Consider the following 12,067-nt stretch of genomic DNA (forward strand, 5'->3'; position numbering starts at 1 on the left):
TACTTGCATATTTAAAATATGTATTCAGTATTTTGAACTTGGTGTTTGGGCCTACTCAAACTTCTTCAGTTTCACCACAAGGTGGTATAAAATCTCAATAAAGATACAAGTTGTGTTGTGAGAAGTTCAAGGTGCCCTTGGCTGTGTTTCAATGTTTTGCAGGACACATTTGTTCAAATTACAAAATAGAAAACACTAAATTGTAAAAAGTGTTATTTAGCTGATTTGTAGTACAAAAAAAGAAGTAATGACATGCAATAGTGCACAGTGCAAAATTCATTATTTCATTCATGCTTAATCACCTTTATGCTAGCCTTGTAATCAAAGAAGTCTATTTTTTGCCGTCTTACTAATTCCTTTTTTTAAACTTTTTTACTTAACTAATTTGAGTTATTTGTTTTTCTGGTATTTTGATAAATATGGCAGTCATCTCTAGAGTGAAATAGACGATAGAATGGGCTAGCAACCCGGAAAAAAAAATGTAAAAGTGTGTTTTCAGTCCATGGAAATTAAGTATAGCCTTTTGGTCACCTTCATTTTTGTAATTAGTGTTCAGTTGTAGACCTACTTAGCTCTCGTGTCACTTCTGGTTGCAAAAACACATGATGGCGATGGACAAAATGCCAAACTCAAAACCGTAACATATATTTACAATACATCAACGAACAGGTTTTAGTTTTACTTCATGAAAGTATGTAGCCTATTATTCAGAATAAATGGAGGCAAATAAACTTAATGATGTCTTTTAGTTGTTTAGTTTACCATTTACAATATCCATTGAAGTGTGACATCAGAAAGCTGCGGCTTCATGAAGTTGGGGTAGATGGATTTGGCCCAAGTTTAAAGTACGAACTCTAACTTTGAATCATGTTTCAAAGCACTTTTCATTAAACGTCAGATATGTTTGAGAACGAGTCATTTGGCATGCAGCGTAAACCTACATCCTAATTCCAATGTGCATTCTCTATGAGAGCTAGTGCTGCCCCACTGTCAAATCGTCAAGTGCTTGAGGACTCTCTCACAGCCCTTCTCATTTTGAGCACTTTCTGTAAGTGTGCATTCTTGAAATTGTAAGTAATTCCCTCAGGAATTCATAGCTTTGAAACACAGGGTTATGAGGGGAACTGAAGTGCCAACAAAAAGGTTAAGAGGACTGGCCTATTCAATTTACACAGAAGCACTACATTGCTATCAGGGATTAAAGATGGTTGATAAACACACATTAAATCAGAGAAATGCAAGCACAGACTTCAATACACACCTAGTTTATTCATCAGCCATTTATTTTATTCTGTATTAAGATGATTTTATTTTGTAAATGGAGATTATAGTTTAAAACTATTCTCGCTAGATGGCGCCAATGCAACATTCTTCATGCTACCCACCATTACAAACCACAAAAGAAGAAGAAAACGTAAACGTCATTTCCGGTGTTTAGTCGCCCGCCTCCTGGATGCGGACCGCGGATATTTGAAAATAACGACCGCTTCAGTAGGAAGACGTAGGTTAACTTACAAATATTAACGGCTGCCCAATAAGACATGTGAGTACCGCGATGTTATCCACATTTACATTAAAAAACTGTTAGCTAATCCAATGTCAATGTGTAAATCCTTTGTATTAATTTACTGCGTAGTTGACGTTAAGTAACCTGAGTTAACGTAACGGTATCTCACGTTAAACGATAACGTTTCCCAGCGCTTTAACCTGCCAACGTTGCCACTTCGATGACACGGGTTAGCTAACGTTACTCTCAAATGGCTGTGGTTATCGTTACTGAGTAATGTTAGCCTCGTTTGTAAGTGAGCTCGGTACTCCGTGCCGTAAGTGAGCGTGGCTTGTCGTTAGCGTAACGCGCCGTTTTATATCAGACTACACTGGAAGGAAGTTCTGTAAAAGACAAGCTTTCAACAGTTTTTATTATTTTTGTTTTAAATCACTTTATGTTAACCTTAAGGCTTATATTTATATATATATATATATATATATATATATATATATATATATATATATATATATATATATATATATATATATATATATATATTAGTCGCTACTGTTTTTTTCTGAAACACTGGCCCACTTTGTTTTTATTTCTGACCTTTTTAACCTCAACGTACAAGTACTTTCAAAAAGTAGTTTTTTTTATTTGTATTGTGCTATGTTTTTATTGCAGATTGTGAATATCATGGCGTCCATTACTGATCCAAACATGAGTGACAGGTTCACTAGTGCTATGGAGGAGACCCACAATAAACAGCTTCAAACATATGAGGAGATAATTGACATGACTACAGACTTGTGCCAGTCCCACAGACAATTTGTAAAGTCTGCACATGGTATGTTTGAGACATTGTTTATTGGAGTCCCCAGTAGTTGTTGTCTTGTTCCTGGGGTCTATATTCAAATCAAATATAGGCAGTAATGTTTGCACTTATATGTCATACAGTATACATCAGTTTGTCTTCAAGAAGTGTTTTTCCTTTCGTGCAGATACATGTTTAAAGAAATGTAAAGATGATGAGATGCTATTTGAGACGATACAGACATTCAAAAGCGGTGAGTTTATGCATTTCATCTGTGCCATACATGTGTGTTTTTATGTTTACACGATTGTTAAAGTTGTTGATATTGGCCCCATTGTTTTTCTTTTGCATTAAAACAGTTTTCATGTGCTGAATAATTCCTCCTTCTTAGATACACACTAATGGCCCATACGTGTTTGGAACAACACGTTGTATTGCAGCTTTGCAGGCTTCATTGTTGATGCAAAAGTGTATTTTGGCTAATTCAACATTTGCCCCCCCAGACTTGGTACAACAAAATGTGTCATTGAAAGGGAAACGGCATGCTCTTTCTGAAATGATATCCGAGATTCAGCAGAAGGAGATGCAGAAGGACGACATCATCCAGAAGATAGAGAAACTTAAAGAAGAACAAGCTAGGAGAAAAGAGTGTACGTTTATATTTCAAAATGCAATTAATGGTGGAGATCACACATTTATTTGTGACCGTAACATAAGTTGCTTTAGAAACTGACACTTGCCCTTGCTTTTTCTTTCTTGTTTCAGTCATACACTCTCAAAATAAAACAAACAAAGACAGACTGAGGAATCTCCAGAAAGCCAGAGGAGTCTTTCAAGATCATTTAGGGATGGAGATGAGAACAATCCTTGGCAAAACACAATTGGTTAAAGGTATGCCAAACATGCATATCTGTGTTTAGTATATTTCTAGAGTACTGTTTCTATTAGTAGTAGTTGTTTTTTCCAAATCTAAAGTAATTAATTAATGGCAATTAATACACATAACAACAATTATAATTTGTCTCAGGTTATGCCGTCATAATTTACAGAATGTGTTTGTTGTTCTTGTAAAGGTGAAAAGCTGCAGTTTGTTTTCCGGAATATCAACCCCTCAGATCAGGACAGCGCCTATGTTGTCACAATGGGGATTAAAGAAGACGGATCTTACCAAAGTAAGTGACACACGCATACTGTATATCAGAAAACTATACAGTACATCATTTAATGCAGTTAAATGAAACTATGACTGTTCCTTCATTGAAAAGATGTTGTTGGCAATATTCTGTAGTTGTCTTATTCTCACAAATGCCATTAGAAAACCGAAACTAACAATGAATTGATCACACTCGCAAGTATTGTCTGTGTAGCTAAATCCTCATATATCTTAATATGTCTCCGTCATAGAGCACCACTATTGGTCCAAAACCAATAATGAATGTTTTCATTATGAAGACACTGACAGTCCTTCACAGGTTGTAAATTTCTTTCTTAAATTGAAGTTTTCCATTTCTACAGTTGTGTCCAGTGACCCCGGGCTTGAGTGTTTGCCAGTCTTGGAAAGCCGGCTTCAGGAGACCAATAACTTGGCAGCATTCCTGGCAAACGTCAGGAAGGAGTTTATCTCTCAGGCTCGCTGCTGAAAATGAAAGAATGGGAAAAGATAAAATGCCATGCAATGAAGTTCTTGCTGCAATGTGGACTAATGTAGTGATTTTAGCAAATTGGAGGGAGGATAACTGAAAATACTTTAAAGGATTAATAAATCCAATTTAATTCATGCATGAACACTAGTGTATGCAGAAATGTCCCGTCTCATTATTGAGCATGGCCCAATTATAGTTTAGTGGATACTGCTAATTGGCATGGTTTGAAACCAGGGAGTTGGGCCTCGAGACATCAGGTGTTCTGGACTCTCTAAATCCTGAAAGGGTCACTAGCTTACTGTAGATGTTGTTCAGGAGTAAACGTGAATATATTCATTAATCATTCACATATCTGGTAAACAGTTTTCATTTATTTTCTCATGTCATTAGTTTAAAGTGGGTTGGGATAAAGTTAGTTTTATTTAGCTGGGCTTTGTTTTTTAGTAGTGTAAATCATATGAATCTATTAAAATACATATTCACGAATTTCATCCGTACACAATGTGACATAAATTATGAAAAACATAATTTTTTATATATATATATATATATTTTTTGAAAGACTCATACCATATGAATTCAAACTGCATTACAAAGTAACATTTTCGAGAGAGCAGTGAGAATCAAATATCCAAACTTACAGCAGAGGAAAATGTTTTTATAAAACCCAATGCTTTTGTTTTTTATTAACATTATACAGTCATGAATATCATCAGGCAGTGCAAACATAATTTGCAGTTGTAGTTTGTATGAGGCTTCCAGTGGTTGCCATTATTATTTTCTTGGCTCTGCAGATCTGAATCTTTTTGATTTGCCTTCTATAATTTGTTGTAGATAAATTGTGTCAGGCATCAGATGATTTGACGCTGCTCAACAGAGGCAGCTCCTCAACGTAGGTTGAAGGGAAATGGCCTCTCTTCCCGTTAAGTTTGCCAAACCACCAACCATTCTCTTCCTTTCCGTAAATGTCAAGAAGATCTCCTGTGAAACAAAAATCCAGTCATTTTATTAGATTATTGATAAACTCTTCTGTTTTTAGATAATCTGCATTTGAGTGGCCACTTACCTTCTTTCAAGGTGAGCTCATCGTCCTGTTCTGGTGTGAAATCGTACAGGGCCTTGCATTGTCCGATACTGCACAGCTCCGGTGGTATTTGAGCTGTTCAATGTTGATATTTGTCATTGCTTTAATTTCATGATGACATTCCAAATGTGCGGAGTTTAAATAAATTGTTGTATGACTCTAAAGTATTACCTTGTATTTTGCCATCATCATCATCATTGTGAGGCAGCTGACCATTCACAGTGCTGCCACACGCCACGGCTGCTGGTTCATGTGTCCCAGCTGGTGGAGGGACCTGGTCGTTGGCACTCGGCGAAGCCTCCTCCGACTTGAGTTGTGTCACGAGCTGAACCGGCCCTTTGTAGATGATGGACGCTCTCAGTGATTGTCGGGATCTGAATGGGGTCCTCCGGAGTTTGACTGGCCGAGTCAGTTGAACAATGCTGTGCTCACAGTCCTTGGACAGAAGCATAGTTTGTGTTGCATGAAATCCAATAACCGTGATTCCTAACTAGAGGTACTTCTGCACATACTTTAGCTGACATGAACAAGGGTCGACAGGTGGAGGTTGTATGCTGTACAGATGGAAAAGCCCTTTGAGGTAATTGTGATGGTGGGTATTGACGAGTATACACCATCAAGCTTCAATAACCAGTGGTAGTACAAATACAAACTTACTAGAATACTATGTATTGTATACAAAATAGGAACCATATCCATGTTGTAAAAGGAGCAGTATTCAATGATATTAATTTAAAGACTTAAACCACTTTTATGTGGTCTTGAGGGGAATTTGTGTTCATTTGCCTAAAAGAGGTCAGGATTCAGTCTAATACACCTGTAACTTAAAATATCAGTCACCCACAAAGCTGTTCTTTAATTCAGCAATTATTGCGTGATCATATGAAATGCTGTTTTGCAATTGTCAAAAACCTTTCACTATCCTTTTTTAAAATTTGTATCCAGGAAAAGCCAAATACTCTTTCTTACACCATCTTTCCAAGTGTGTCACTGGTTTCAGTTGCTCTGCTTTTAAAGCTGTATTGATATGCACCGCTGACATATGTTAGGTACAGTGTATATTAATTGACGAGATTGCAGATGTTATTGTAACAAAAATGCATTCCTCCCATGTGCCAAGCGTGTAGGAGATTAAGGTGTCTTTATCTAGAGCCAGTGTTTGTTTTTTCCCGGGCTACTGTAAAACATGAAGATGTGGATATAAACTGCTAATTCTAAGGTGACGAAAACAGTTGTTATTTTCATGAAAGGGAAGAAAAAAATCTTCTCTACTATTATATAATATTCCATTGCTGCCAATAGATCCTCTTAAATGCTACACACTGTTACGGTTAAGCTACCACTACTCCAGAACATACTTCATGTCTTGAAAATGATGCATGTAGTCTTCTTACCTTATCTTTCCATTTTACGATGCTTTCACTAAATCGGTGAAAGGTCTTGGGCTTCCCCTCTAATTCAGACATGGATATAGAGAGTTTGTAGCAAGTGGCTTCAAGGAGATCCAGTTTTAGAGTACTCTACAAATAACAAGATGGCATTAGTGAAGACTTCAGAAAATCTAATTTATGATGAATTAAAAGTAAATATCCGTCCACTCTTCACACTGTACACCGCTTACCTCATCAATCTGCAGTTCAGTTTCCTCAAGGTTCTTTTGGTTTGAAAAAGATGGATTTTCAGAATATGTTCTCATCAATTTTTCAATTCCTGCAACGATAATGTTGAAGGTGACTTAATAGCCGGATTTGGTACTGTCCATTATGAATCACTAGGTTTTTACTGAAAGATCTCCATCAGATTATATTGTGCAATTTTAATGCATTATTTAAAGAATAATGTGCTATCCTCACCTTCCCGGTCTTTCTTAGTTTTTGTAATACAGTCCTCCAGACGCTGCAGTTTGAGTTTTATGGCCTCTTTTCTTCGGTCTTTAGCCATCAGTGACTTGCTGTCCTCCTCCTGATGCATCCAGAACACAGATCATGCATCAGTAACTATGAAGGTCTACATTTTTCCCAAAAGCTACACGCTCTTTTGGTATGTGAGCATTTCCTGTACATGTTACAAACATGCTATTGTCACTCCTGCACTGCACATTCATATCCATTAGGATTAGGCTAATATCACATGTTCAAGTGATATGAGAACTACATAATGCAATTTATAACACAGCAAAATGTGAAAAATAGTAAATATATTTAAGAGCACACAAAACAAAGACCTTTTTTTTTTATGTCAGGCCCTGTCGGAAAATGATAAATACATCTTTATTTCTGTGGCTTGCAAACTACTTACAAAATAATCAGCCATCAAAAACTCAGCTTTGTGATCTTCAGCTGTGATGCTGTTTTCCCTCACCAGGGTTTGTATGTCTTTATCCATGTCCACCCTTTGGACTGTCTGTTCTATCTGTCTCTGGCCCTGGAAGTGGAAGGCATCCAACATATGTTAAACGGTGCTCAATGTATGGTGAATATTGAGCAGGATGGAGGTTTAGTTTGTCTTACATGTTGGAGGGTCTGCCCTAAGCTGGACATGTGGAGCTTGTATCTACTCAAGAGGTTGCAAAGAACTTCAATTCGCTGTTTCTCCAGCTCCTGTGTGATCTGAAACAGCAAAAGTAGCACCGTGATGCCTTGTAAAAAAGACGGAGGAAAACAAGGTCATGATGACTGGACAGATTGTACAGAAACCAAAAATAACTATAATCTGCCACACGCCTTATGAAAATGTGTGCACCTCAGAGCAAACGGCATGGAATAAGTTGCAGAAATCCAATGGATGGACTGTGGTAAACAGGTGGTGAACTGACCGACTTCTGCAACCGAAAGCTCACCGGTTCAGCTCTTATTACAAGTGAGGTGTCATTGAGCAAGACTCTGAACCCACCAGTTCACTCACAAAACGGCTCTCTGGATTAAGGTGCACAACTACCAGCCTACAGGGGGAGAATCAGGAGAGCATTGGTTTCCGCACCTGGTAGCAGTTTTTCAGTGTGTTTTCCCACTTGAGTCTCATCTGATGACCCTCCATGTTGACATTAAAGTACTCCTCATCCACCCGCGCCTGCGTCTCTGCAGACTTAGTCAGCCTGTTCAGCATCTGCAGTCAAGAGCAGGGCAAAAATTCAGCAGATTTCTCAGCCGCTTTGAATACATATCGATACAAATTGGTCACCGTGTTCTGCACCTTTTGTTTTTCTTTTTCTGTGCATATTTGCCTGTTGTTCTCAACAAAGTTGAACAGAGCCTCGTGCTCTCTTGTTAATCCAAGCAATTTCTTCTTTATCTGTTTTAGACGAGGAAACACAAGAATCCACATTAACTTATCAGTGATATAACCAACCATATAGGGAAATTCTAAACGTCCATTACATTCAGCTTTTGTGTGAAGGAAGTAGGGTGGGTCTCTTTAAAGCAACTTTAAACATGTCGGATTTTAATTTGAGCTGGTGTAAACTGGCTACGTGCAGTAGTGAAAAGGTATATATAGTCAATTAAATGGTGGGCTGCTGGATCATTTTGATGATCAATATCAATTTATTTACATTTCTGTAAGTCTTTTATTTCATTCATTCTATTAATTTAATTATTCCACATTTTAGACACTTCATGTAAATTCAAAAGACATGTTTGTATATGTTGTTTTGCATAAATAACAGGAAAGCTTTCTACAAATCCGTCATCTGTAACAGTTACATAATACATTATAACACATTCACTCTACAGTGTTAAAGTCTTGCTATAAACCTTAATGTTTTATAGCAACAGTTTTACAATTAACTTCATAATTCTTTATTAACAGCACCAAGATGCTTCTCAGACTTTATAACCTGTCATGAAAATATTGTGATCCTACTTTTAAGAGCTTGTAACTGTTCAACACATCATGATGCATTATCAACCTCGGAAGAAATTATGCTCGCATTGTTACGCATTATGCAGGTATCTATTATACATCAACGGTTTCACCATATTTTGCACAATAGTTGACTGTCACACAAACTTTATAAATTAAGCATTTATGGATCAGCACAAGGATAACACATTTCTATCTGATTCCTATTTCTGCTCCATGTTTTTTTTTCTTTACCTTAAGTTGCTCGCTCCAATTAGCCGTAACAGTTTTTCCAGTTCTTTCAATGGTGCTGTCAAGCTATTAAAGCACAGAAAAGGTCAGAGACACATTATGACTGGAAGCTTGAACAGACAACTACACTGATACAAAGATAAAGAAATCATTTCATACAGGCCTCTTCCTCTTGTTATGCTCGTCTAAGACTTGTCGTATTTCCAGGATTGCTTCTTGCTGAAATGCATTTCCTAATGATCTGAAATGAGAACAACACACCATATTTAACTCAAAGTATTTGGTTTAATCTGTGGGCAGGCACAGTTCTGAGGTGAACTCGGGTTGAAAACTACCTGTGGGCATCTGCTCTTGAGTACATCTCATCTGACACATGACACCAGGCACTGTAGGTGGAACTGAGTGGGGAGCCAGCATGAAAAGGTTAGAGCTGCACACTGCCTGTGTTTTGATCACATCTAACTTGCTAGCCGCATGTTAATTCCCATGATGCTATTATCCTAGCACACCACTCGGCAGGAGGAGGTCATGTTAAACACAAAACAGACAAAGGGACAGACACAACTCAAAACTCAGCACTGGGTCTCTTACTTATTTGACATTCCTTTGGAGGCCCTGATGAGTTTGCCAGCAAGTTTTTGAAGTCCTTTGGCATAAGTAAGTTCCAGCTCAGCCCTAAAACAGGAAGAGACAGTAACTGAGTCAAACAGTAACTCCTGCCGTCATTAAAAGTTAGTCTAAAAGCCACAACTGTACTGAACATACCTTTGCTGAAAAACGGTCATAAGTTCTTTGCAGAAGAGCTCCCCGGTTTTTGAAAATTGTTTCACATTTTGATAGAGTTGGTTATACTGGAAGACATTGAATAAGGCTTTATAAAGCAATAATGGCCGGATCAAACCCATACAAAGTTAGTTTGTTAGTTAAGGCTTAAACTTTACCGCAATGCTTTCCGGAAGTATAATGTAAGAAGAAATAGTGGATTTTTCAAAGATATACTCACGGAGCAGGTGCTGATAGGATCCTTCATCTCAAGACTGTGGCTGTTTGTTGACTTTGGACCTGGAACTTTGACCACCCTCCTCCCAAAGTCACTCATGCGGAAATCACCTGCGCTTTTGTCAGTGCCCAACACAAAGGAAAATGCCAGAGGGAAAAAAAGAAACTACAAATGTAAACTCAAGCAGAATAACAAGTCAGTATGCTGCAGATATAAATAAAAGAAATATAAACACAATACAAAGGGCAATTTATGCTCTTATCTGCCACTCAGTGCCAACTAATACATGTTTTGTGACTAACTGGCCCCAAGCAGCTATACATACATGTAGGTAAAATAGTTCCCAGTGCTTCACTAAACCAGCAATAACAATATGTTTTTGGCAACTCGGAAGCAGAAAAAACAAAGTGTAAACACAACATGGACATGTATCACCCTCGAAGTTGAAATTCAAAACCTGTGAACAAACATTTGCCAATTCCCACAACCAGCTGACATGGAGCAACATTGCATTCACTTGTAGTTAAGTTGCTGTATGATGAAGTCCAATATTCAGTCTCAGTCTCTGAAGATGACATTATGATAGCTGCAGACTGAACAACAACAATAAAGATGTGGCCAGAAAAGTCGAGGATAATTCTCTTTGGGTTCGTCACTATGAGCGACCCTTTTCAGTCATGTAATCCCTTGATGTAATAATATATTATAGTCACTAATACCAATAACAATGGCTCTGTTCATATCTTCATCCATCCATCCATTCCATCCATTATCACCCGCTTATCCGGGGTCGGGTCGCGGTGGCAGCAGGTTCAGCAGGCCGACCCAGGCTTCCCTCTCACCCGCAACACTTTCCAGCTCATTCTGGGGGATCCCGAGGCGTTCCAAGGCCAGCCGGGAGATGTAATCCCTCCAGCGTGTCCTCGGTCTTCCCCGGGGCCTCCTACCAGTTGGACGTGCCCGGAAAACCTCTATTGGGAGGCGTCCAGGAGGCATCCTGACTAGATGCCCGAACCACCTCAGCTGACTCCTTTCGACACGAAGGAGCAGCGACTCGACTCCAAGCTCCCCCCTGATGTCCGAGCTCCTTACCCTATCTCTAAGGCTGAGCCCGGCCACCCTACGGAGGAAGCTTATTTCGGCCGCTTGTATCCGAGATCTCGTTCTTTCGGTCACGACCCAGAGTTCGTGACCATAGGTGAGGGTTGGAACGTAGACCGACCAGTAAATGGAGAGCTTTGCCTTCCGGCTCAGCTCCCTCTTCACCAAGACGGACCGGTACAGCGTCTGTTTTACTGCTGCAGCCGCACCGATCCGCCTGTCGATCTCCCGCTCCACCTTACCATCACTCGTGAACAAGACCCAGAGATACTTGAACTCCTTCGCTTGGGGTAGGCAGTTTGCCCCCACCTGGAGGGAGCAATCCGCCGGTTTCCGGCAGAGCACCATGGCCTCAGATTTGGAGGTGCTAACTCTCATCCCTGCCGCTTCGCACTCGGCTGCAAAACGCCCCAGTGAATGCTGGAGGTCACGGTCCGAGGAGGCAAACAGGACCACATCATCCGCAAACAGCAGAGAGGCGATCCCGAGACTCCCGAACCGAATCCTTTCCGCCCCCTGGCTGCGCCTAGATATCCTGTCCATGAAGGTCACGAACAGGACCGGTGATAAAGGGCAGCCCTGGTGGAGGCCAACACCCACCGGGAACGTGTCTGACTTACTACCGAGGAGACGAACACAGCTCCTACTGCAGGCGTACAGAGACCGGATGGCCCGATTTCTCTTCATGTTTATTCATTAATAATCAATGCATATTATTCAATCTCAAGTGATTATTTATAGGAAAATAAATTTCTTTATCCAATTAGAATTCACAGCCTGGGCATAAATAGTTATTGTTTGCTGATAAACTTTCTCTTATGGAACAGACCCACACACATAT

General features: G+C 39.3%; 2 protein-coding genes across 2 annotated transcripts; one reads left to right on the forward strand and one right to left on the reverse strand.

The window, feature by feature from the left end:
- Positions 1-1,425: 1,425 nt before the first annotated feature.
- On the forward strand, positions 1,426-5,197 carry spc25 (SPC25 component of NDC80 kinetochore complex). The gene is made up of 7 exons (XM_034562384.1): positions 1,426-1,543; positions 2,177-2,339; positions 2,494-2,559; positions 2,810-2,956; positions 3,072-3,197; positions 3,380-3,478; positions 3,822-5,197. Exons 2-7 carry the CDS (start codon positions 2,189-2,191, stop codon positions 3,944-3,946), a joined length of 714 nt encoding a protein of 237 aa, XP_034418275.1. The 5' UTR covers positions 1,426-1,543; positions 2,177-2,188; the 3' UTR covers positions 3,947-5,197.
- Positions 4,772-10,197, reverse strand: nostrin (nitric oxide synthase trafficking). The gene is made up of 16 exons (XM_034562385.1): positions 10,129-10,197; positions 9,891-9,976; positions 9,717-9,800; positions 9,461-9,523; positions 9,285-9,366; positions 9,129-9,191; positions 8,226-8,324; positions 8,013-8,138; positions 7,544-7,642; positions 7,332-7,457; positions 6,887-6,995; positions 6,655-6,743; positions 6,428-6,553; positions 5,205-5,469; positions 5,016-5,108; positions 4,772-4,930 (listed from the first exon to the last, which is right to left on the reverse strand). The coding sequence occupies exons 1-16, from the start codon at positions 10,153-10,155 to the stop codon at positions 4,794-4,796; spliced, it is 1,674 nt and encodes a 557-aa protein (XP_034418276.1). The 5' UTR covers positions 10,156-10,197; the 3' UTR covers positions 4,772-4,793.
- Between the last annotated feature and the right edge of the window lie 1,870 nt (positions 10,198-12,067).

This window comes from Cyclopterus lumpus, chromosome 21 (genome assembly GCF_009769545.1).
Source record: "Cyclopterus lumpus isolate fCycLum1 chromosome 21, fCycLum1.pri, whole genome shotgun sequence".
Taxonomy (NCBI): Eukaryota; Metazoa; Chordata; class Actinopteri; order Perciformes; family Cyclopteridae; genus Cyclopterus; species Cyclopterus lumpus.